General features: G+C 40.1%; 1 protein-coding gene and 1 long non-coding RNA gene across 2 annotated transcripts; one reads left to right on the top strand and one right to left on the bottom strand.

The window, feature by feature from the left end:
• Nucleotides 1-1,233: 1,233 nt before the first annotated feature.
• On the bottom strand, nt 1,234-23,608 carry LOC124261019 (cullin-5-like). Its single transcript, XM_046695335.1, is given in 19 exon segments — nt 1,234-8,027; nt 8,525-8,648; nt 9,132-9,266; nt 9,986-10,140; nt 11,689-11,832; nt 11,834-11,862; nt 12,263-12,386; nt 12,951-13,082; nt 14,530-14,662; nt 15,351-15,415; nt 15,561-15,668; nt 15,847-15,977; nt 16,526-16,619; nt 17,893-18,119; nt 18,423-18,564; nt 18,996-19,181; nt 19,315-19,417; nt 20,213-20,322; nt 23,575-23,608. Coding segments are annotated over 19 exon segments (2,352 nt in total). The 5' UTR covers nt 23,590-23,608; the 3' UTR covers nt 1,234-7,832.
• Nucleotides 9,544-23,979, top strand: LOC124261020. The gene is made up of 3 exons (XR_006894239.1): nt 9,544-9,553; nt 9,873-9,880; nt 23,890-23,979. It is a non-coding gene; the product is annotated as an uncharacterized LOC124261020 (long non-coding RNA).
• The last annotated feature ends 283 nt before the right edge of the window (nt 23,980-24,262 follow it).

The raw sequence follows: 24,262 nt of genomic DNA, 5'->3' as shown, positions 1-24,262 counted from the left end.
GCAAGTTGTACTTGGCTAGAAGACTTTCCCCCATCTCTCTTATGTAATACAGGGCGGTATAGAATTCAGCTTGTCTGTCCATGTTATTTGTCCTTATCATACTTTTAAAGCCAATAGATACTTCCATGACACCCTGGACACACAAATACCAGCTTGTAAACCAGAGCCGTTTGCTAGAAAGGGGTTTTCAGAAGTTATATTTCTGTCCATATCCACAGAAACAAGTTTGACTTGGACTTTGTTCATATTGGTTAGCTTGCCTGGATCATATTTTAGAAAGTAATTGGTATCCATTCATGAAACTTTGCATACACTAAGATCAGGATGTCAACTCATGTCATGTGTGAATTATCTCCGAAGGTGCCATTTCTTTTCAGTACACATACACCAAACAGTACACTGGTTCTTTTAATTAATGACAGAATTTAAATTATCTTGTTACATCCCATCCTCGATAATCTCCAGGGTATACGTTACGATAACTCTCCACTATACCCTGGACGCATCTATGGCTTGGCCCGATGATTTTGTTATGGTTGGCTCCGCATTCTCACAGTAGCCAATCAGCTAAGTCGAACTTGCCAGTGTCAACAAAGAAAGCGGTCCCAGCCGCGAAGGTTAGTTCGCTGTGCGACTCAGATTTTTTTTGAAATCATACAGACAAATTTACAGGTCTGAAACTGTAAAAAAAGATATGCAAGAACTCCTTCAACCTCTTTCAGAGTACCTCTGCATCAACTGTTTTGCCAAGTTTAATCGGTTAGATAATTTAAGAAGTGAAAGTGAGTTGTGATTGGTCCGCTCAACTTCCCAGCGTAGACACCTGATTGGATAAGAAGCCAGCCAAGGGAGGTAATAAAATTATCCGGCGGAACAGTAGCTGCGTCCAGGGTATAGTGGAGAGTTATTGTAACGTATACCCTGGAGATTATCGAGGATGGTTACATCCATGAATATTTACAAAGTGCCAAATCCAATTTCCATGGTATTGTCAATAACTGCTCCTGTACAGACAGATAAAATAAGAATACTTTAATCAAGTTGGACAGATTCTTGTTTCACCTGCTTAACAATCAGATTATTTGTTCTTTCCATGTTGGTGATGTTTGTCATCTTCTGAAGACTGTTGTTTGATTATTCTGAACCTGTCTTGAGTAGCTGTGCAGATACTGAAAATCCCTGAATAGGAAATGATCTTCCTCGTCTTGGATGAATCAAGAACAACATGGTCTCTGACATATTATACACTTTTTATTTTTTTCTGCTTTTAAAAAAAGCATATGTACATAACGTGGGATAACCCCCACAATTCACACAGTTATTACACAACAACATATTCTTGGAGGTTCATTCTCACGGAAACGTCAGTTATTCCTAGCAATAACATATTACACATAGTAATAAATAGATAGGAAAAATAGAAATATTTCTCATAGATTCACATCAAATCGGCATCCCAATTTCACACCGATATCGGCAGTTAATACAGCATAATTAAGGATCCCAATTAAGTTCACAAAGTTTAAGGAAATATAACTGCTCCATACAGCCAAAGATGTATCACCTGTATGATGTACGATGATAGGGTGCCTGGACTTGTGCCATGCACTTGATCACCTGTGATTGTAAGATGAAGTGTGCCATACTCTGATTGACAAAACATTAGATTCCTAGGCTTCAAATCAGACTGTTCATTGCGTATGAATACTTGAGGTTATGTCCCAAATTTGTAAAAAAGAAACATGGCTTTTACCATTGCAACATATACACTGCATGCTCAATGTACTGTATTTGATTACAATTCATGCGAATGGTTTAACTTTCACAGCTCACATGGTTGTGCGTTCTGGCTGGTTCAATAGCCAGGAATCACATATAGATTGCTAGTGATGTCACTGTCTACCATAGTGACTCCACGTATCTCACAGATGTGTATGTCCAGATAGTGCTCTACTGAAATAAACCTATAACACTTACTATATACAGTGTTGAGTGTTTGTCTTCAGGTTTGTTCATGTTCTAATTAATCGGAAGCAATGAAATAGAGGTTCACTATCAGTCGACTATAATCAAGTTCAAGTTCCTTAAATAATGTTCCAGAAATATTGTTGGTATGTTGGTTCTGGTCTGTCAGATGTTACATCAGTTCCAGTGTAAATGACTTTGTAAAGGATCTGGGCTTTCAAGAACTAAGTGTACTTGCCATACAGACATCTTATGGGACCATGGAGTGTGGTCAGGAATAAAGACTAGAGAGAGGGGAGGTGTAGCCAACACTGGGGTGGGCAATATATCAGTACAGATACTGAAGGACCTGTTCGGTAATCAGATCTAGGATGCAAGTCTGCATCGAGCATTCATTGCCTTTAACCACTGGGTTGGTTGGCCATGCTCCATAAAATCCTGAAAACCAACTTATACATAATACAGTAAACGTGTCTGGCCAATGTGATGCACTAAGTTTAAGAGATTTGTACAAATGGCATTATCATGGTGGAAGCAAAATAATAACCAAGACTTGACCGGATGAACATGTTATTCATACTGAGCAACATGTAAGGTATCGGTGATGAAGATGCATTCAACAAACCCACTTTTGACAAACACATGACAAATTTCATATTTTGTTTGGGAATCGTGGGTCTGACATGACAGCCCAAACTGACAACTCCTTAGTGGAATACTGCCATGGGGAATTAAAGAGGTCACAGTGCTGATGTCCTTATGGAGATAGGAATCAGAATACATGCATTCCATCCTCAGTCGAGGAATGTTGTTATAAAAGTTATTCCCATCTACTGATTTACTCACTGCATCAATACTTTGGACTATCATCATCTTCAGCATGATAACTGATGCAGACAAAGATTGGATAATGCTGACGATGACAGTATTTCAAAGGATCTACATCTGGGATCATTAAAGAATTACAGTGGTGCTATCAGTCAGTAAGGAATTACAGTGGTGCTATCGGTCAGTAAGCCAGTGACTGGATGTTGTTTTGTGCTACAGCCAGCAACATTTCAGCCGTATTCCAGCAACCTGTCGACAATTGATTCTGGGGTAGGAAATCCTGCTAACCAAAACAATGCAGCCGTAATGACAGCAGTCAATATTGCACATGGTATTGACCAAACAACAGTCAGCTTGTATGATCGGCTGTGAACCTGTCTCTAATCGACATGGGGTAACAAGCTTAGGGCTCTGGGACATATTCTACCACGAAATCCACACAGGATGCAAGGTGGGGACCTATCCTGTTTGGGGACATATTCTACCTCAGAATCCACACACGATGCAAGACAGGGGACCTATCATGTCTGGGGACATATTCTACCCCAGAATCCACACAGGATGAAATGTGAACTGGGGACCTATCCTGCCTCTGAATCAACACAGAAGACAAGCTTAATGCACTGGGGACCTATCACTGAGACAAGATTAGTGTACTGGGGAATCTCAGGTGGCATGCAAGGTGTTCTGTCGTATACTGAAGACCTGCATCAGGGAGGAACACTGCTGAATTGGGACCTATTACGCCCTTCAGTTTCCTGGGAGGCCAGAACAAGGTTTGGGAATTCACCCAGTGTCTTAGAGTTATCTTAGAGATGAGCCTGCAGTGTGTAGTACTGCAAGTTGAAGCCACTGTCACTGATGGAAACACCACCGTGAGTATTTCATACTCCTAGTTCCCTCTCATTCCACCCCAGTGAGTGAGTGAGTTGAGTTCAATGCCACAATAAACAGTACTACAGTTGTATCAGCCTAATGTGGGTGGGCCGGAGACCTTCACATGGTGCTGACAAACCCAGAAAGCGTTCCATGCCAAGCTGGACACGCAAAGCCTCTGTCTCCATCGCCTATCTATGCAGTTGTATCGAGCTAACCCTGTACAGAACCTAGGTCATACTTAAAGAAGATCCCACAAACCTGAATGATTTGAAATATTTCATTACATCACATCAGAAAATAGCTATACTAACTGAAACTACATAGTTTTCTTAAATACAAATATAAATTTTTCACCTTTCCTACAAACAAATCTTAATGCCACACGCTAAGCTCAAGTGCCTATTTACCAAAATATCAATATTTCTATGATTGTGCAATATCAAACAATTTTCTAATCTTTGTGATGTGAATGGCTAAGCTGGCTGGCTCCTTCAGAGCAGTGCATGTGTCCACTCAAGAGACCAATGGGGTGACTTTGTAACACCACTTAGAACCGTATTTCCGTTATGACATGGAGAGGAGGGAAGGTTTGAAGTGAGGAAGGGTTTACCACAAAAACTGTACTGATCCCCTAACCACCTGTGACACTTAAATATTCAATTTCCAAGTTGATTCACATTAAAATAGATCTCGTCACGAGGACCCTTTCATTTACAGCAGTTCACCTGCACTAAAGAAGGCCTTACAAACACAGATGGAGGTGCAACAAGAACTCAGGAACCAGAACATACACACAGAATCGCATTGAATCGTAGACCGAAGGGGGAAGTGTGGTTTTACATTTCTCCCAGCACCGTACGTAAGCCATGGCCAGGGACACAGGAAGCTGGCAGCACACGTTGATCAGAGTTGAAGCCAGGGTTCCCATAGAACAGCAGAGATGCCAACCCCAAATTGGAGCAATTAGGAATCTGAGCTCCCTAAGATAGAAAAAAATAGAAATGTTCCCTACAAATGAAGGATCCTTATAAATTGTTGCACTCAAGGAACGAAACTTTCAATGCCATTACACATAGCGATCCTTATACAACTGAAATGGGTTGTCAGTACTCGGCAGCAGTGTTTGTGAATGTTAAGTGAATAAAAAAACAGTGCATGGAATTTATCAGGCAGCCTACTCTACTATCCGATTACTTTCTTGTGTAAACAATTTGAGAACTTCTGTAAATATAGTGTTCTATTTATTTAATTATCATTATTTATAGTCAAAGATGATCCTAGCCCTCTATCTATATCTTTGTTATATTTTGAACAAAATCGGAATGAATTTTGAATGAATTTGCCTTTGTCAGAATGGCGGAATCGACATGCATTTTTTTTAATGAATCCGATAAATTCGGGAGGGTTTTGGCATCTCTGGAACAGTTGGTGCTAAATGAGGGTTCTCCACACCGAGCTAGGAACTGGCTACACAGACTGGTTTGGACAGGGAAGCATCCACTTATTGGTCTTAAATAGTCTTAGTCACAGTTGTTGTTCGAACGAAATACATATTTTTTAAATGTGTTTTCAAGATAATAGTACCTAAGAAGCATTGAATGAAGACTCTTCAAAGCGTCACCAGACCATGCAGCAGAATGTCAATACATTATAACACAGAGTCATGATGTTATGACCGCCTATTACTTAAAACATTCTCTATAAATCTAAGAGCAAAAAGATACACTGAAATATGAATACAGGCATCATTACCAACACCTGAGATGATTCTCCCGTAGAACTGGGATACAACTGAGTCCATGTCCCTCCTCCTTCATTTTCCCACTACACTGAAAATACTGAGACAGTAGGTGAGGTTATGATCAACAGGTCCCTGATGTGTTCGTCGTCTCACTAGACTGGAACCAGTCTGTTTCCTACATGAATTAAAAATAACATAAAAAGTCAGAGGTATATATTTTCAATTTCCTTGGTGTTTTCCAAATGCTTGAAAATCTTTCAATGCAATGTTTCAAACTATATTTGTGATGTTATATTTGTTTGTCTTATGTTATGTCATACATTATATATGGGATACTATAATTCCAGCTCCAGTCTAGGTCCTGACAAGTGTAACTGTTGTTAGTGAGATGTTGGAAGAGTTGTTAGGAGAACACTCCCGCTGAAACAGGTGACTGACAATGGTGATTGAGTTTCAGTTAATGTTGCTTGGAACAGTCCTTTAACATACCATTGCATCATGGAGAAAACCATGCGGGTCTTTATCACTTTGGTGAAAACTGTAAGCATTGGTATGATCTGGGTTATCTGGAATCATGTGTCTTTCTTAATCAAGGAAATCAATCATATCTGTCTCTTTGCTTAAAGGTTATCTGTTTTTGAATAAAGGTTATTAATAATGTGTCTTTCTAAATACAGGTAATAAATCATGTGTCCTCTGAATAAAGGTCATAAATGATATGTGTCTCTTCAAATAAAGGCTATTAGTCAGGTGTACCCCACTGCATACAGGGCAGAAAGTTGTCAGTCTCTTTTAACACAGATGAGAGGGCAAAAGACTGATAGGATGTACTCAATATTCTGACACTCACATCATAAAAGTATTGGTAAAACCTTATTTGATTGAAACACGTTAAAACATTTCATGTAATTGGCATAGACATCTAATAGAGAAATATGGAGCATACTACAAGCTTTATGTGTGCGTATAAAGAACATTATTTCAAGAAATATTTAACTGTCAACCATTCTAGATTCAACAGTGTTGATCTCATAGATGTGGTGTCTTTCAACCAGTTGACTATTCTGTATAACTAGCAGCCCTGTAAAACTGTTTCACCCTGTACAGTGAGACCCTGTAGGAGAGGACCCTGACAAATCTGGACACCTCCCTTTCTGGATAATTGTGGTTAGATAGAAATTGTAATACATCAAATGGGGTTGACTAAGGAACACAACGCTTCAGAGCAAGGCCATAGCCACATGGCTACCAATGTCCCAGCAGGTGGAAGATCCTTCAAGTAGGCCATTAAAATGTTGACAACCAAACACTTCCTTTACAGCAAACCCTGTACAGTGGCAATCAGGCACTCCTAACAATGTAGTTTCCATAATCCAGACATTGGTCAATCCATTACATGTTGCAAAGAACAGATTAACAGGTTTCCACTGTATCAAGATATCTCCATATTGGCGGACTTACTTTACTAGATGACCAACTTTTATACCATAATCAAGACAGGTTATCTATGAAGTGAACACAGCAGTCTAGGCTGCTTTGTGTCTCCACCTTCAGCAGACTTCTCACTTCCAATGTCCATGCTCCCCACAGTCTTGCTGGACTGGTGTCTAGCTGTAGGTAATCCTGCCTGTCCACCACAGGAACTTGGAACTTCTTCAGACAATCTTCAGCCAAAGGGACGGTAAGACGCAGATGCTTTCATGACCACTAGAACTGCCATATTTCAGACATGGAGAAAAGTTATGAGATGCAGTTTGTAAAACTTGCTGACATTGCTTAGAGAGCTGTAAACTAGTACATTATTTCAAGTGTTGGATTAATGCCGGAGGAGATGAACTATAGTAACATGAATGTATAGTGTTTTCCTTAACAATTTTAGAAGTATAATATTCAATGGTATTTCTAAAATGTGCATTTAGGTGTTGTTCTAAATATGAGCAAGTAATTCACTGAAGTTGACATCTGTAGGAGTTTAAGATAACAGTGCCATCATTTGGCATGACATCCATCCTAAAATGCTTTAGTGACAAGCTTGCCGACTTCAATATTTCTGACTCAAACTTTGAAAAACCAACTTGTTTCATAATTTAGTCATAAATCTGAATACAATTTCACCATTCAAGGAATTCTAGCTCTCAGTCATTTGAACACTTCCATTAAATTGAATCCAAACATCAGTACAGTGGGCCCAGAAGGCTGCTTGTCCCACCTGATCATTCAGGACATTTCAAGAGACCTACTGCTTGGGCCAGCTCACTGGCTGACCTCTGAAAACATCCAACTGTGTTCACACTCAGGCTTGCACCAATAAATAGACAATGAATTAAAACTGCCCCATGTGTACAGGGGAAAACCTTCTTCAGTCTAGTATGAAATTTTCACGTCCCTGAAAATTGCATAATGTTCATGTTGCTAGTGTTCATGCCATGTATATGAACATGTTGATGTTCTCCTCGTCTCGCTTCATATACTTGTGCTCAATGAGCCACTCGATCTGTTCTTTAATCAGTTTCTTTGAAGGCAGAAACATGTTTTTCAGGATTTCTACAAGTTCGGTCTGTAAGGCAGCGTTTGTAATTCTTTTCCTCATCTTCATTATTTTCACTATTGCCTCCTGGAAACAAATCAGATACAAGAGTGAGTGAGTGAGATGGACTCTGAAAATTGGAAGAATCCTTTAGTCGTGTCACAGCGTGGCAGATTAATGGCAGACTAAAACCTAAATTGATACAGGTCATAGACATTACCAATGTGGTGAAACCTACAATATATACTGACACAGACCTTAACAGGGTTTCTGTACAGACTATTCATATGATACATTAATGTTATCAATGTCACAATCATCACAATAGAAACACTGTGGATCATCAACAACCATCCCCTCTATTACACATTATCTTGCCTGCACCAAAAAATATCATTGTTTTTCATTCTTACTGACCTATGCTCATAACATCCAAGTTGTGCTATGCCTTCATTATCTCCTACAGTAATCCCTGTACAGAATATATCCCAGACACTCACCTGTACACATAATATCCTAAGCTGCATTATGCCTTCATTATCTCCTACAGTAATCCCTGTACAGAATACATCCCAGACACTCACCTGTACACGTAATATCCTAAGCTGCATTATGCCTTCATTATCCTCCTCCTTTGTCTTCTCTGTAGATAGCTGCAGACGGCCAACCAGGTTCATCTTGCCACGCTTTTGAACTTTTCCGTTTTTGCTGCAATATGACATTCATGATATTACATTTCCTCCATGTAGGACCAGCAAGAGAACAAGTATAGCTCCAGCTACATCCAGCTCTATATATCATCATAAACTATTTACACAGGATATACATGTACCAAAGTTTCTTGTGAATTACATACCTCCCATCCCATGATAGCATCTTGTAACAACCTATACAAGCCGTTTAGCCAGCCAGCCTGTACAGTTGGGACACCATAGTGCTTCATTCCACATTATCTGCTCATTGCATAACAATTCACATTTTGAAAATACCTTTTCGAACCAAAAGCAGTCGTAAGGTCGATCTCACATTGTCACAGCAACTTATTTCAGAGAAAATGCATCTCTGTTCATAAGAGATAAATTCATGTATCACATGTAGTGTGTATGGAATTTCATGAGGTCAGTCTGAACCAGCTGGACAGGTGTAGTAAACCTCCACTTATCTACACAACAGGAGGACAGCATGACTCACATAAGGGCAAACTCCTGATTGATCCAGAACTGTGTGTTGTCGTCAACATCCTTGGGGGCCTTCACATCCGGACTACACAACAAGATCTGTCGCTTTATCTTGGGAAACGCCACCAGGGACTGAAGCACAGAAACACTGGTCAGTGACATCATAATGTAATAGCAGTAAGGCTGTACCAACTCATGTTCTTGAACATTAAATGAAGTTTAATTGTTGAAAAGTAAATAAACATAATCAATCTTAGTTTGATTGCAAATGGGACATAATCAAAATGAAAATTGAAACTGTTTCATTACCACAGAAACATTTCTGATAAGAGTATTGATCATTTTTGCTTTGGCATATTGGCTCTAGAAAACCAGAACCAACAATGGCCAGGCTTGACCTCCGCTACATAAAGTGAATACAAATGTGTGAATGTAGTAGTTTTGGAAAGGGAGGTAATTGCACTTATGGTTATTTTATAGTGGTTCCTCATGTATATGTTCAAATCTGGATCTAACAAACCAGTAGACAAAACTAGTGGTCAACAGTGTGAGCACACAAGATGGTTGCAAATACAATGAAATCAGAAAGTCCTTTAGTCATGAGGGGTTTCATCCACGTTCACCTTTGGAATTGAAACAGACACAGGACATATATAATATGGACAAAAGTAAAAACAGTATTTTATGGCCAGTTTGTGATGAGAAGCAAGGCTTAATGTTGTGTCTGTATTAAATGACCTTGATGCAATGACAGACAACTAGGTCATGTTTAAAGAATCTGTAGTAACTGTCAACAAAATCAACAGCAGAACGCAGAATGCTTGCAGAGGGAGGGAGCCAATGACCTCACCCATCATAAAGGTCAACGTCCTCCTGAGTTCTGCATCGGGGAGTTCAGTTGCTAACTTCAAACTCTCGTAGGATATTTTGTCCCTGGGTCTCTGGTTCCAGGCAAACAAAACTCCCATTTGAAATGTTGTAACTTCTAGATCATATCTTCCTAAATCATTGCAAAATGTTATCTGGAAGCATGAAGAAACACAGTGTCAAGGAAGGAAGGTAAATGTCTTCAATGTTGAAACCAGGCCTGACAAACCAGTGATCAATAGTGTGAGTGCCAACCATGTGGAGGTGCCACAGCCGCACCCAGGCAGCAGGAATCTCACGGATACTTTTATGGCTTGATAAATATATCCTACTAGAAACATGTTAAAGAACACCATCAAGGCTGTTACAGTACCCACCAGTGACTACAGATTAACTATGGCCATATGAATAAATCAGGTACACTTCACTGCTTTGGAGGAGAGTGTATCATCTTCTGCATTATATTTCCCAAAACATGTGGCAAATGTTGGAATTGGTGATTACTATAGTAACAAGAAGACAAAGTCATCAATATCCCCCTCAACGGCAAAATAATATTTATGAATATGTCTACTAATTATGATTATGTCAAATGTTTTGGAGTGAGTGAGTGAGTTTGATTTTACGCCGCTTTTAGCAATACTCCAGCAACATCACGGCCGGGGAACACCAGAAATGGGCTTCACACATTTTGCCCATGTGGGGAAATCGAACCGGGTCTTCAGGCGTGACAAGCGAACGCTTTAACCACTAGGCTACCCCACCGCCCCTCAAATGTTTTGGAGTGTATACAGCAAAGTGGAAGGAGAGTATTGATAGGTTTTTAAGATCTGCTCCAGAAAGGAGCACTAACAGTTGAAGCCTAACTTGTCGCCATGGGAATACAACAAGATGACATCCTCATAGTCACAGCCTGTCATGTTTCCATGGAAACCACAAAAATAAAATTCATATATGGGTCTAAACCCCAAAAGGCACATCTAGGGATCATGGTTGACATGTGTACCAAGTTTGATGAAGCTAGCATGTATAGTTTGGAAGATCTGCTCCGGACAAGATGACATCCTCATAGTCATAGCTTAAGTCATGTTTCTATGGAAACGCAAAAAATATAATTCGCATCTGGGTCTAACCCCCACAAGGCACATCTAGGGATCATGGTTGACATGTACCAGGTTTGGTTAAGCTATCACAAATAGTTTAGGAGATTTGCTTTGGACAAAATGTGACGTACGCACGGACAGACACACGGACGCATGGAACTCGTTTCTATATCCCCCGCAACTTCGTTGTTGTGGGGGATTACTAATTACCCGTATATATATGAGAGTGACAATGTGTTATGTCATAAATTCTGCTGCCAGATCACCAATTATCTTTGATTACTGTTGATGGTTTTCTGGACAACATTTGCATTATACTTCACCTGATCATTTTGGTGGAATCTGGTTCTAAATACTGAAATGATTTTTCAAATAATCAATGTTCTAGCTATTTTAAAGGCCTGTAAATAATCAAGTCTGGACGAGTGCTTGACAATATGGTTGCATGACAACCTGCCACCATTGAAGTCACCAAGCTTGACCACCCATATGGTCAGGTCCTGCACCATGACCAAATCAAGCCTAACCATCAGACAGACAAGTGTAGGCTGGTGGACACATGCTACCCCTCCCCGACTTGCTGTTCGCCAACCGACTCACAATGCCATTAGACATAAGATGATGCCACTGAAGTTTGCGACCACTGTGCTTCTGTTTGTAGAACTCTTCCACCTGCGGAATATAGTCTTCCAGTTCCATGGGAAGCGACACAGCTACTCTGTCGCTAGACCGCGCCCACGCCCCCTGCGTTCAGGATCTTTATGTTTATTGCATCTGAAATAGTAACATTATTGTTTAATGAATTCATATACCACCTTCACCTCTTTAAACAGATCCAAATCATTTGGGGTATTAAGTTCCAGGCTTTAATGTTGAAGATAACAATACAGTATTTTGACTATTTTGCCAAACTGATAAGAAAGTCAACAGATTGTGTTGACCTACCTCAAGGATGTACACAGTGTGAGTGAGTGAGTGGAAGTGGAACAAAGAACTCTGTGACATGACAGAAAGAACTCTGTGAAGACTGTGAACAACCCAAATCCAAAACATCTCAATAACGTCAAGCCATTCCTCAAACAGTTTCATTTTAGTAATGGCCATATACTAACAATATAAATCCACTATTCACACCTGTGTCAAAATGTCATGGAATCATCTAAACAAAGCTCACCTGCCAATCCTTCATTGTTGTTTCGGTGGGCGTCCTTGAACTCGTTGTTGAGGTCCTCACTGACCTTGATGTCCTGGAACATCCTGGCCAGCTTGTTGACATAGTCTGCTGGCATACCAACCTCCTGTGGGTAGAACATAAACATGAGCTACAGCATGCATCAAACTATATTGATCAGGATTAACACTCACATAAGCTGAACCAGATTACCCCCAACCCCAAGAATGTGTAACATTTGTAATTTCTGGGAATGAGATATATTCTGCATATCTGCAACACATATTATTCAATATTTTTCTCTTAACTAGGGGAATCAAACCCTGGTCTTCAGGGGTAGGGGTGGGGGTGGGTAATGAGGATGATTTATATGGAGCAATGGGAATGACTCCCCCATAAAATTCATGTACAAGGTAAGTGCCCCCACCCCTCCCATGTCCCCATGTCATGTACAAAATCAAAGACACACCCCCACCTTCCCATAATTTTTCAGCATAATTCTTTAACATTTTTATGTTTTTTATGTACAAAATTGCTGACCCCCAAGAACATGTGTACAAAATTGATGACAGAATTATTGTGCAGAACAAAATGGGTGACCCCCCTTAAAATCATCATCACCCCTGTAGCCATAAATTAAGAACAGACCCTAACGGCCATGGTGCCCCCACAAGACTGGGCTGAGACTTACCCTCAGCCACTCCACCATGTTTTCTTCCTTCTCATTGTCCGCGGACGTGTCCAAGATGAGCCGTCGTGTCAGGTGAGCTTTATGGTACCGCATAAACACGTCTTTGTTCATCACATACTTTAACACTAATAACTGAAACGGTGGGAAAGAGAAACATCAGTTTTGCATGTTGAACATTCTTAGCCATAACAAAATAGTTATTTAGTACTTGAAACTGGGCAGATACAGCAAGAAGTAAGGAACTGTTTTCATGTAGGAATAATGTGAGGTGAAGTGAAATTGGGTTTAACGTCGTACTTCAGAATATTTCGCTCACATGACGCAGTGCATGCGTGTGTATGTGTGGCTGCTTGTACTAGCCCAGATTTAAGCTGGTCTTATAGTGCTAGCTCACTGAGATACCATGCCGCAGTTAAGCATGAATACCCCACTCAGACACATTATACTGACTCCGAGCCGACCAGTCCTTGTTGTACCCATTAATGCCGAAAGCCCTAGGCAGGGACCAACAAGTTCCATATTTTAACGTCTTTTGGTATGAAACGGCCGGGGATTGAACCCACGACCTTCCGCTCTCCGGGTGGACATTCTAACCACTACACCACAGATGCGGTTCGTGTATGAACAAGCATTGTCACTAAGGTGACATAATCCCCTGCAAAAATTATTAAATCAAACTTAAAAAGTAATGAAAGTTTAAGATGAAGTTAAATGTCAACAAAAACATGACCAGTCAACCTCTCTTGATATCTTGCTCTTTAGTTGTTCAAACACACAAATATTTTCAAGACTGACTTTGACCTTGATATGAATGTCATAGTGTATGAAATAAGCAAAAGTGGTACTAAAGAAATTGCTTATTGAAAGGGAAGTCTTGAAAGTCTTTGAAGAAAATTCAGGGAATTCAGGTTAACATGCTGAAATCTTCAAAGTGTCGCAGTGACCTTGAAAATTAAGTGAAGGTCACCAAAATCGACTGGGCCCTGTGCCTTCGCTAGATAAAGCTTGATGTCAAATATAAAGAAAATCCAGAGAATGGTTCTTGAGGTATCTCGCTGACAAGCATAACAAGCAGGTTAATATGCTGAAATCTTCAAAGAGTCGCCATGACCTTGAAAATTATGTGAAGGTCACCAAAATAGACTGGGCCCTGTGCCTTCCCTAGATAAAGCTTTGTGTTGAATATGAAGAAAATCTAGTTACCGGTACTTGAGATATCTTGATGACAAGCGTAAAACATTAAAGTCCCATTGTGACCTTGAAATGAAGGTCAAGGTCACCAAACCTGACTGGGAACTTTCTTATACTGTGATGAACCTAGGTACCAAATACGAAAAGAATCTAGTCAACGGATCTTAAGATATTCCAATTCGTACATACGTACGGACGGAGCCTAATACTATATAATATAATAGCAATAATAATAAAAACATCCCACAAGACAAACATATGTTTCAACATTTCATTACATTTGCTTTTAAGTGAAGCATCATCATGATAGAAAACACTACAATTTACAAGAAACTTAAGATGAATTCTAATTACAATGTGAAGAACCTTGTAGAATCAATCAACTTACAACATCTTTAAGTTTCTTCTCGACTTCTTCAGAGGTTAGTTTTTTACTGAGGGGAGTTTTCCGCAGCAACATATCACAGTAGTTAGCCAGGAGCTCCGGACACTTGGACTCCGGCTGTGTCTTGGTGCCCACTCTGTAACACAAACCAGTGCATCATGCCATGCAAAACATGCTGGCCTTCACTTACACAGACAATCAACTGAGTTTCTACATATTGTATATTGTGTAAGGCTCACATAAGGCCATTGTAAGTAGCATTAGATTGTATCCTAGTTGCTGCTCACTATCAATACCCTGACATCACATCATCTCCCAGACCCCAGAATACCTCCAGATGAAGACACTACATATCAGTAGCTGCCTGAAAACACTTCAGTAACAGCCGATGTTACTACAATAAGCAGCTTCTACCTTTGGTGACAGGTGTACCAGTTAGCTAGGCTTGACTGGATACATGTTGTGTTCAGTTATTTAAAAAACCTGATATATTTCATACAATCGCAGAGAGTTTAGTCAGTTGGGTGTTAAGAGAGTTCAAGTTGGGCAAGTGTGGCTGTGTGGACATTTGTCTCCACTCTGAACTGTTTGAGTATACTATATTCTTACTGCTAATTAGGACACTTTGGATTCCCAAATGATTTTGAGACGACTCAGAATTCAAACCAAACAGTTCAACAGATTCAACCACAGACGATAATAAATATGAAAGGATTTCCCAGGGATCGAAGCCATGTTTGACACAACCAAGACTCCAAGAACCTGACATGGGATTTTGACACGCCTATCACTCAAACCATCCAATAATCTTAGCATCAACTTACCCCTTGTTTTTCAATGGAATTTCTAACTTGAATACTGATGTGTCGTTTACTACACTCTTATAGGCCTGAAAAGAGAGAAAAATAGACATGAGATGTTAACAGCATAACTGTATGTGTCCTGAGTTAATCAACATTAACATTTACACAGTGGGGTATCTGTCCCCCAACATAAAAATGTTAAACGCTCAACAGATTATCAAGTTTGAGTACCTTGTCTCTTGACGTGAGGAAGCGTGGGTCATCGCTGAAGGCTTCTCGTACCAGGGTACTGAATCGGTTGAATAGGTCAAGCAGCTGCTCAACATACTTCTCGGAATCCTGAAACATACAAGAAATGGAAAATAATCACAACAAACTCTGTAACCTAAACATTACATGTTACACAATCAGACGTTTATGACTCTCCGATTTACTCGACTCATATGACATGGATCGGTTACTGTGGAGCGATTCGATCCAATCCCTAGCAATCCTAACCCAGACTTATTGGACTTACTGAGGTGATTGTCTCGGCGGAGGCCATCATGTCTGCCAGGCCTTGACTGATGATATGTGACTCTAGGTCGTGCAGCATTGGTGTGATGCCATCTGCCACTCGGTCCATCAGACTGAACATCAACCGCAACTCTGAAACATGCAACATACATACTTACATTGCACTAAACTCTAGTTGTCTGGTCACTAGGGTGACAAGAAAATCTATGGCTGAAATGTAAACAACACAATCCTTTATCATCAGTTCAGCAATGTGAGTAGCCACAGAACAGACGTCAAGTCAATGTCAATTAACAAACAAGCACTAAGGTGATATAGCCTTCCCCAGATAAAGCTTGGTGTCAAATATGAAGAAATCCAGTGACCGGTTCTTGAGATAGCTTAACATGCAGGTAAAACGTTAAGCGTCCCCTTGTGACCTTGAAATGAAGGTCAAGGTCACCAAACCTGACTTGAACCTTTCTTATACTGTGAGGAACCTAGGTACCAAATATGAAAAGAATCTAGTGAACTGTTCTTAAGATATTCCAATTCGTACGATACGGACAGAGCCTAATACTATATCCCCCACTTCTCGCTAAACGCTCGGCGGAGGATAACAAGACATGTGTAATGAACAAAGAAAGCAGGCCCAATATCAGCATAGAGTGGCATTGCTTAAGTCCAGGCTGGAAACTTACTCTCTGTCTCATTGTTCTTGATCATCAATGCACATTCTTGTAGAATCGTCTCCTTGAAGTCGGTCACCAACACCCGCACACAACACTCTGTCAGCTGAAGGAATTAATCATCAACATCATCACCATCATCATCATCCCACTACAATAACAACTACTACTAACACTACCACTAAATGAGAGACGATTAGTGACTAACTCCAACATCTACCTTAGAATGGAAACCATTTTGTAAGGATAACTTGTCCTGACACATGTTTCGTAACGTTTAGAGACCTGGGAGATCTAGCACACCAGATTCTGGAACTTGGACTTTCCTAATGTTCAAAAGATGGTAATAGAGAACAAGTGTTTGCCACTAATGTGGCAATGTCCCCCGCTGCTAAAGAAGAATGAAATATTTCAAACGTATTGACTACTTGTTATTTTTTGGTCACATACGAGATGCCTGAAATGACTGGAGTCTTCACAATCACCCATTGCAGGCTGTCGACATAATGGAATACATTGGGTGCAATGTTTTATGAGATATCGTGTTTACATCAGTTTGAAAAGCGGTCAAAGTGTCACAGTCACCTTGAAGATAAGGTCAAGGTCACCCAAATCAACTGGCCCCGATTTCTCGAAACAAACTTAAGTTTTTACTCAAATTTCAAACTGAGTTTGACAATTTGAAACAGCTGAATTTTTAACTCAACTGCATTTTTTAAATAAAAAAAGCCCAAACAACTTAAGTAATCTATCCACCAAACTCAAATTGTCTACTAAGTTTGAGTTTATTATTGATTTCAGTTTATTCTGGGAAATGCATTTTACTGCGTTTTCTCAAATTTGAGTAAAAACACAGACTTAAGTTTGTTTCGAGAAATCGGGGCCTGGTGTCTGTGTAATCCCCCAATGTAAGCTGTCACCAAATTTTAAGACATTGGGTACAACAGTTCATGAGGTATCGCGTTAACAAGAATCAGGACGTATGTAAGATGTAAGATGTACGGACGCTGCTGAATTGATTTTGAAGATGACATTCTTGCGTTGGGGGGGGGAGGAGGGAGAGAAATCACATTGTACAAGCTTCTTCATAAAAATCATCATCATCACCCCCTAGCCATAAATTATGAACGGTCCCTAAAATCCTTTTGGTGTGGATGAAACCATTCACTTTTGCTTCTTAGGTTATAGTCTTAGATGACAAAATAGTGAAAGCAAAACAGACACAGGCACATGGACAACTGACAATACACAGTGACATGATATTATTTTCTGTCAGCTGAGCTTAAGCTAATCATATCTTTCTTTTCAAATGACCAAAGCTAATTGGTAAGTGAAAAACTAAAGCCCCACGTAAACATATAAAAAGTGTATCGACTTACAGCTGCGACTGAGTTACAGCCATACCCCGTCTCGAGGTACCTGCGAGCCCTAGCCTCCTCCTCCTTCAGCTTGGAGTCTGCGTACCGCATGTAGTTCTGTACACCATTGTCCTCCAGGTACCGGGGGGCCTTCACCTTGTAGAATGCTTCTGTCGCCTCAAGGTAGGCCTTCTCAAAATTCTCACGATAAATCTTTAGTTTGTCTTCTACATCAGAACTTAGGTTAACTGTAAAATAATAACACATAAAAAGAGAAATTAAATAGGCACTTTTATGTAAAGTATGTTATATTCATATCAGCTTTCCTCAGAACAAAACTTACACCTCGACCAAAACAGAAAATACGAGAGTAGTCTCTATTCAACCACAGGAAATCCAACACCACAGTTAAATAGATAGTTGTAAATACAATTTGTGAATACAGTAAGGGACGTTTTTAAAATGGAAATGCTAACTAATAATCATTTAGACTTGAATGTGTTTCAGTGTTATCATTTTGTAAGGCATACGATTCTAGCTAAAGCACTTACCATATGACTCTCGGACACCTATAACAAGCTGTGAGTCGAACGCTTCTCCATTCCTCTCTGCATGAACTAGTTTCATGGCACTGTCCTGCAGGCGCTGCTTGATGTTGGAGAAGATACTCAGATTCCAGCTGTCAAGCATCAGCTGAAACACATGCATCATGTCACACACCTGTCTTGACCAAGGTCGTCAGAGGACCCATGCTTCATCCTCTGACGGATTCCAGTGTTAAAATCACTGAGATCTGGAGGGGCATGCTGCTATGTAGTTCCCCAGGATAACCAGCATATATAACTAGACTCTGGGGTTTCCCAGAAGGACTTGCCTTCATTGCTAGACTCAGTGGTTCCCCAGAAGGGCTTGCCTTCATTGCTAGACTCAGTGGTTCCCCAGAAGGACCTGTCTCCAGAAGGACCTGCCTTCATTGCTAGACTCAGTGGTTCCCCAGAAGGACCTGCCTTCATTGCTAGACTCAGTGGTTCCCCAGAAGGACCTGCCTTCATTGCTAGACTCAGTGGTTCCCCAGAAGGACCTGCCTTCATTGCTAGACTCAGTGGTTCCCCAGAAGGACCTACCTTCCTAACAAGGCTCTCCTCGCCTCCTTGTGCCTTCTTGGGCATGCTGCTGTGTAATTTCCCTAGTAGGTTGGCCTCTAGCTGGTTGAATGGCTTGGGCAGGTAGTTACATTGAGTGAAGAACTTGCCCCACTCCGCGATGTATGCTCGCAACAAGGCTGAATCTTCCTTGTGTTGAAGCACACGCTGCAAACAAGAACATGAATGAGAGAGAATTCTAGGATGCGGGTTCATAACTACAGCACACACTGTCAATAGGATGTTGAGGTCTGAAGTATTTGTTAGACTCAGCAGTTTTCCAGAGGTCAGAGGTACTTACTGTTTGTGCCTGTTTGATGAAGTCCAGAATGTCATCCTGTAGTGCTTGGTAGATTTTTGGTGGTCCGTCTTTCTCATCCCACATACATACAGAATGTACGGCCCTGAACAAACAGAAGAGTATACTACAGTGTCTACCCTGTAGTCTTACACACAAAAAGCTACCTGGGTCTATCAACTGTCAGGCTTAGGACATTCAGCAATATTTTGGTAAGAATTAGCGGTCAAGGGAATATGATAATGTGCCTCCAACACTAAGAAATGGAAACCTGAGTGGGCTAGATGGCTGACCCAGAGTGCTGGTGATTAGGTGTCTGACTCTGTGGGACTCAACCTAACAAAAGTACTAGAATCTGTACTTTACTGAAAAAGTGTAACTCCAACTATAACATGTGTTACAGTTGTCTTCTCCTGGAGGTGACTTGCATTTCACTGATAACAGGACCAATAAAGAATAAGCTCAACGTTGCTGTTTTGAATGAAATTTTAAAATTCAATCTTAGAATATCTCTGATCATATTTTAATGATGTTGAGTAAGTGAGTGAGTTTAGTTTTACGCCGCGTTTAGCATTATTCCAGCAATATCATGGCAGGGGACACCAGCAATGGCCTTAACACATTGTACCAATAAAGATGTTAAATGGAAATGCAAATTTTGTACAAAATAATAATATTTTTCATAATCTGCTCTTGGAATGTGTGTCCCTGGGCTAGTTGACTCTAAACTCATAGAATTGGGGTGTATTCTGTCCTGGGAAATACATTTATGGCGGAGAGGGTGACTTTAACATCACATCTACAATATTATATTCTATTTTAACTATCAAGTTACTGAAAATGACTGCTGTCCACTCCGCAATGTTGAGGAATGCTGGGAAACAGGAAGCATGTGACTTACCAGAAGAGTCCATGCCACTCATCACGTGTGACGGCCTCTTGTCGAAGCAGCTTGAGGACGGTCGGCCGCATACTTGGCCATTTGTCCTCAAACTTACACTGCCCTTGTTGCTGAAACGAAAACTCTATCATCAGCGAGTGGGCACAGGAACCAGTGAAATAAATGAGTAAACAAACAAGTGAACGAATGAGTCGAGTTTAATGCAGCTTCAGAAAGTCATATCCAGCTGAGCATAAGGTGCATCATTATCCGGTGTGTCATAATCCTTTCCTCAGATTCTACAGGAAAACGTGTTTCATCTCTGCGTAGTTATTTCTATTGTTCAGTATTCTTATTTCCATTGTAATGGTGAGTGAGTGAGTCAGTCAGTCAGTCAGTCAGTCGGCGGATTACTTTTAACAAATTTCAAGCCAACATGTGGGGACATCAGTGTACCATTCTGCCGTCATATGTTGACATTTTGTAAAGCGCAATGCACCTGAGATATCTGTAGAAAACTTGTCAACAATGGCCCATTCACCTGGCAGCCATAGCTGGAAATGGTTACTCCTATTAATGACATTGCAATCCTTAACATAGACATGTGCTAAACTGTATCAAACCAATGTGCACACTACTGTCTGGATTTACAGGGTTTCACTGCATGTCAGTTGTTGTTACCCATGATAGTCCTGGGTCCCATCCCCCAAAGTGATTGTAGCACTAAGACAATCATAACTCCCACACTTTAACGATAACAGACACTTATGACAGTTGTACCACTACAATTGCTTCATAGGCTGGTGTCCTGAACATATTTATTATAAAGGGTGACATAGTCCACATCCATGGTGGGCGTGGTGGCGAGCTAGCTAAGGCACCAGACCCAGCAGGCATGAGGTGCCGGGATGAAGCCCACCTGTGACTGGGTGTAAAAACCTTGGAGTCAACTTTGTGTGCAGACTCTTTCAGTGTTGTCACAACCCCTAGTGTACAGTATATGACCAGATGGTGGCCACATGAATACGCACAAACACCTAGTTGTGGGTACAGCAACGTGCAGTAAACTTGGACAAAATACTATGACTATGTGTCCAAGTCCACCCAGCTGTGAATGGGTACCTCGTAAGGATGGGAAGACGCAATAACTTGGTGCACCTTGTGGCAGCAAAAGTTGTATGATCCCAGGGAGTTGAGATTGATAATAAGATGTGCCGTTGAGATTCACATCCAATGATCAAGGGATGAAAATACCAGCGCCTTGAGCATGCACTAGTGCGTGGATATGTGCGCTACATAAATATCCAATAATAATAATAACATCCATAATGCAATGACACAAACCCCTTAACATATGACACCTTGAAACAAAGTTAGGATTAATCTTGGTGTTCTGAGGTCAAGACCTAAGTCCATATCTACAGTAAATATTCCAGTCAAAATAATTACAGTTTGTACTTATCAAGGCTAATTTGTGTTTCACTTAGAACCATGTTAACAGGATCAACAAAGAGATCAGGGCTTTAATGCTTTGCTATACTTGTTAATACTGTAGCATTAAGTGCAGACTGAATGCAACTCTAAATTGTCCTGGTGGGAAATAATGACCTTACAAATAAAATCCAATTCCAGAAGGATTTCACATTCTCCTGGCCCTTTGCTTAATGTCCTACACTAGCCTGCACTAGTCTGTACAGAGATTATAATTTATATACCTCAGATAGCAATCACCAATCATGCTAACAATGATGAACATTAACCTACATCAAGTTTCATTTGTTTGTTGTTAAATACTGAACTAAAACATATTCCAGATGGTGGCCTCAATATTACCGAGTATGGTCGAGACAGTCCTGTACCAGAATCACTGAACATCATCTATGCAACTGCTATAGTGAGTGAGTATGATTTTACACCGCTTTTAGCAATATTCCAGTAATATCACGGTGGGGGGCACCAGAAATGGGCCTAACACATTGTACCGATGTAGGGAATCGAACCCAGATGTTCAGCGTGACGAGCTTAACGCTTTGACCACTAGGCTACCCCAGCCCTGCAACTGCTATAGAATGACCCAATCATATGAATCAGCTCTTACAACAAGGATGGGTTGCTGGAGATCAATTCTATCACAGATCTTCACAGGGGTCAATGTCATGTGGAAGTACACAGATATGTGTATCACATGCACAAGGTACGAAGCTACAACTAGTACAATCAGCTATTTTAGCTTCTCCTTAAAGCCCAAATCTGCTTCCAATTTGTTTTCAGTTGTGTGATGAATGAGTTTAGGTTTATGCTGCTTGGAGCAATATTGAAGTAATATCACAGCAGGGGGACACCAGAAATGGGCTTCATAGATTGTTCCCATGTTTGACAATCAAACCCTGGCTGGAAAATAATGTCAAGCTTTCAGTCTGGTACACTGAAAAGAACAAACAATAGTCACACAAGATCAGACAGATGCTACATTCACAGACTGAGCCTAAAATGTACAGAAAAAGAAGAAGAGTTCAGTCTAGTACACACAGCAGTATACATAACAGTCACACCTCCTGTCTGAGCAAACAGGGAGTAAATTCAAATCATAAATCATAGAATACCAGAACAATAGAAAGGACTAAACAAAACAGAAACAATATCATGGTAAACAGTATCATGTAAGAATCGTAGGGAAGGATTACGAAGCACCTTATAATCAGCGGGGTATCAGGTTAGGATTAAGTACTAATTACAAAATAAGTAAGAACATGAACATCTATATCTATACACAAGTGATGACCAAGGTTACTGGTTGATAACCTTACCCAAAAAACATACATGCCATTAAATCGCTACAAAGCTTGAAGCCCAAGTTCATGTCATCACTAAAACAGTTTTTCGATAACCGATTGTTTTAAGTAACAACAATATTTGGTAATAAGTTTTGTACAATAACATAATGATTGTTCATATAATTTTCCAAATACATAGGTACATGATTACTGAGCAAATACAAAACAATCATATTTGTCAATGACTAAGCCATATTTTAGACAATCATAGATCTAATCATTCTGGTCCTCTTGATCAAAATATTATAATTGTGGATTATCATGCAAATAATAGAACGGCTGACATTAATTATTCTGACATGTGGTGGCTGTCATAGCTATAACAAGACAATATATTCACATCCTATATTTCACAATCAGTCAAAACATCAAATTTACTGAATCGGCATGGTCACGTTTAGAAAATACACAGCTTCATATTTCGATAAAATAAGATCCAGAATAAAAGCATTGATGAGTAAGAATAAGATAATTAACGGAGTTCGATAAACAATGGTATAACAGAGTCACGACACAGTTACAATGTCATTGATCAGTAAGTTAACTCACTCCTAACATCGCCATGATTTCTTTATGTTCTCGCGAGAATATGCGATTTTAGCCGGTGCAGTCACATTTCCTTGCCATGAAATTTAATCCGCACCACCTGCCATTTTCATCTGACGTTTTGCCACCTCACGAAAATATGAATCAAACTAATATAACCAATCGATAAATTAAGTGCTTTTTTTACTGAAAACTCATAATTTAAAAATGGTAAAGATTATTGCAGCTACTTCCATTTTTGCCAGTACACATGAATGGTTATAGTAGCGAGGGATTTCTGATATGCAACAACCAGATATCTGTTAACCTATAAAGCAGCGTATGAAATAAGCCAAAAACCAAGCCAGACATCAAGGCTGGTAACTTCTAAATGTTACCAGCACAAAATGGATTTAACCATACCAGACACCAAGATATGGTGAATTTACTCAGATTTTACCAGACAATCGGGCTGTCTAGCTGTAACTTTAGACCGTCCATCAGAAATCTAGCCCGTCTCGGGCGGTCGGACAGGCCTTATTTCATACACTGTATAAAGTAAAATTTTCTTTTATTCATTTTGTTTTATGTTGTGTTTCTTTTTTTGGTTTGTGGGAAATGTGTGGTGGGATGGACTTCTTGTTTCGTTTTATACATTTGTGTACATTTTATTATTTTCGGGAGTGTGGTTGTCTTTTCTTTGTTGCTGTTT

The sequence above is a fragment of the Haliotis rubra genome, unplaced genomic scaffold, assembly GCF_003918875.1.
Source record: "Haliotis rubra isolate DU_JTF1 unplaced genomic scaffold, ASM391887v1 Scf785, whole genome shotgun sequence".
NCBI classification, from domain to species: domain Eukaryota; kingdom Metazoa; phylum Mollusca; class Gastropoda; order Lepetellida; family Haliotidae; genus Haliotis; species Haliotis rubra.
The sequence above is the reverse complement of the archived record's forward strand: the minus strand, read 5'-3'. Positions and strand labels throughout refer to the sequence as shown.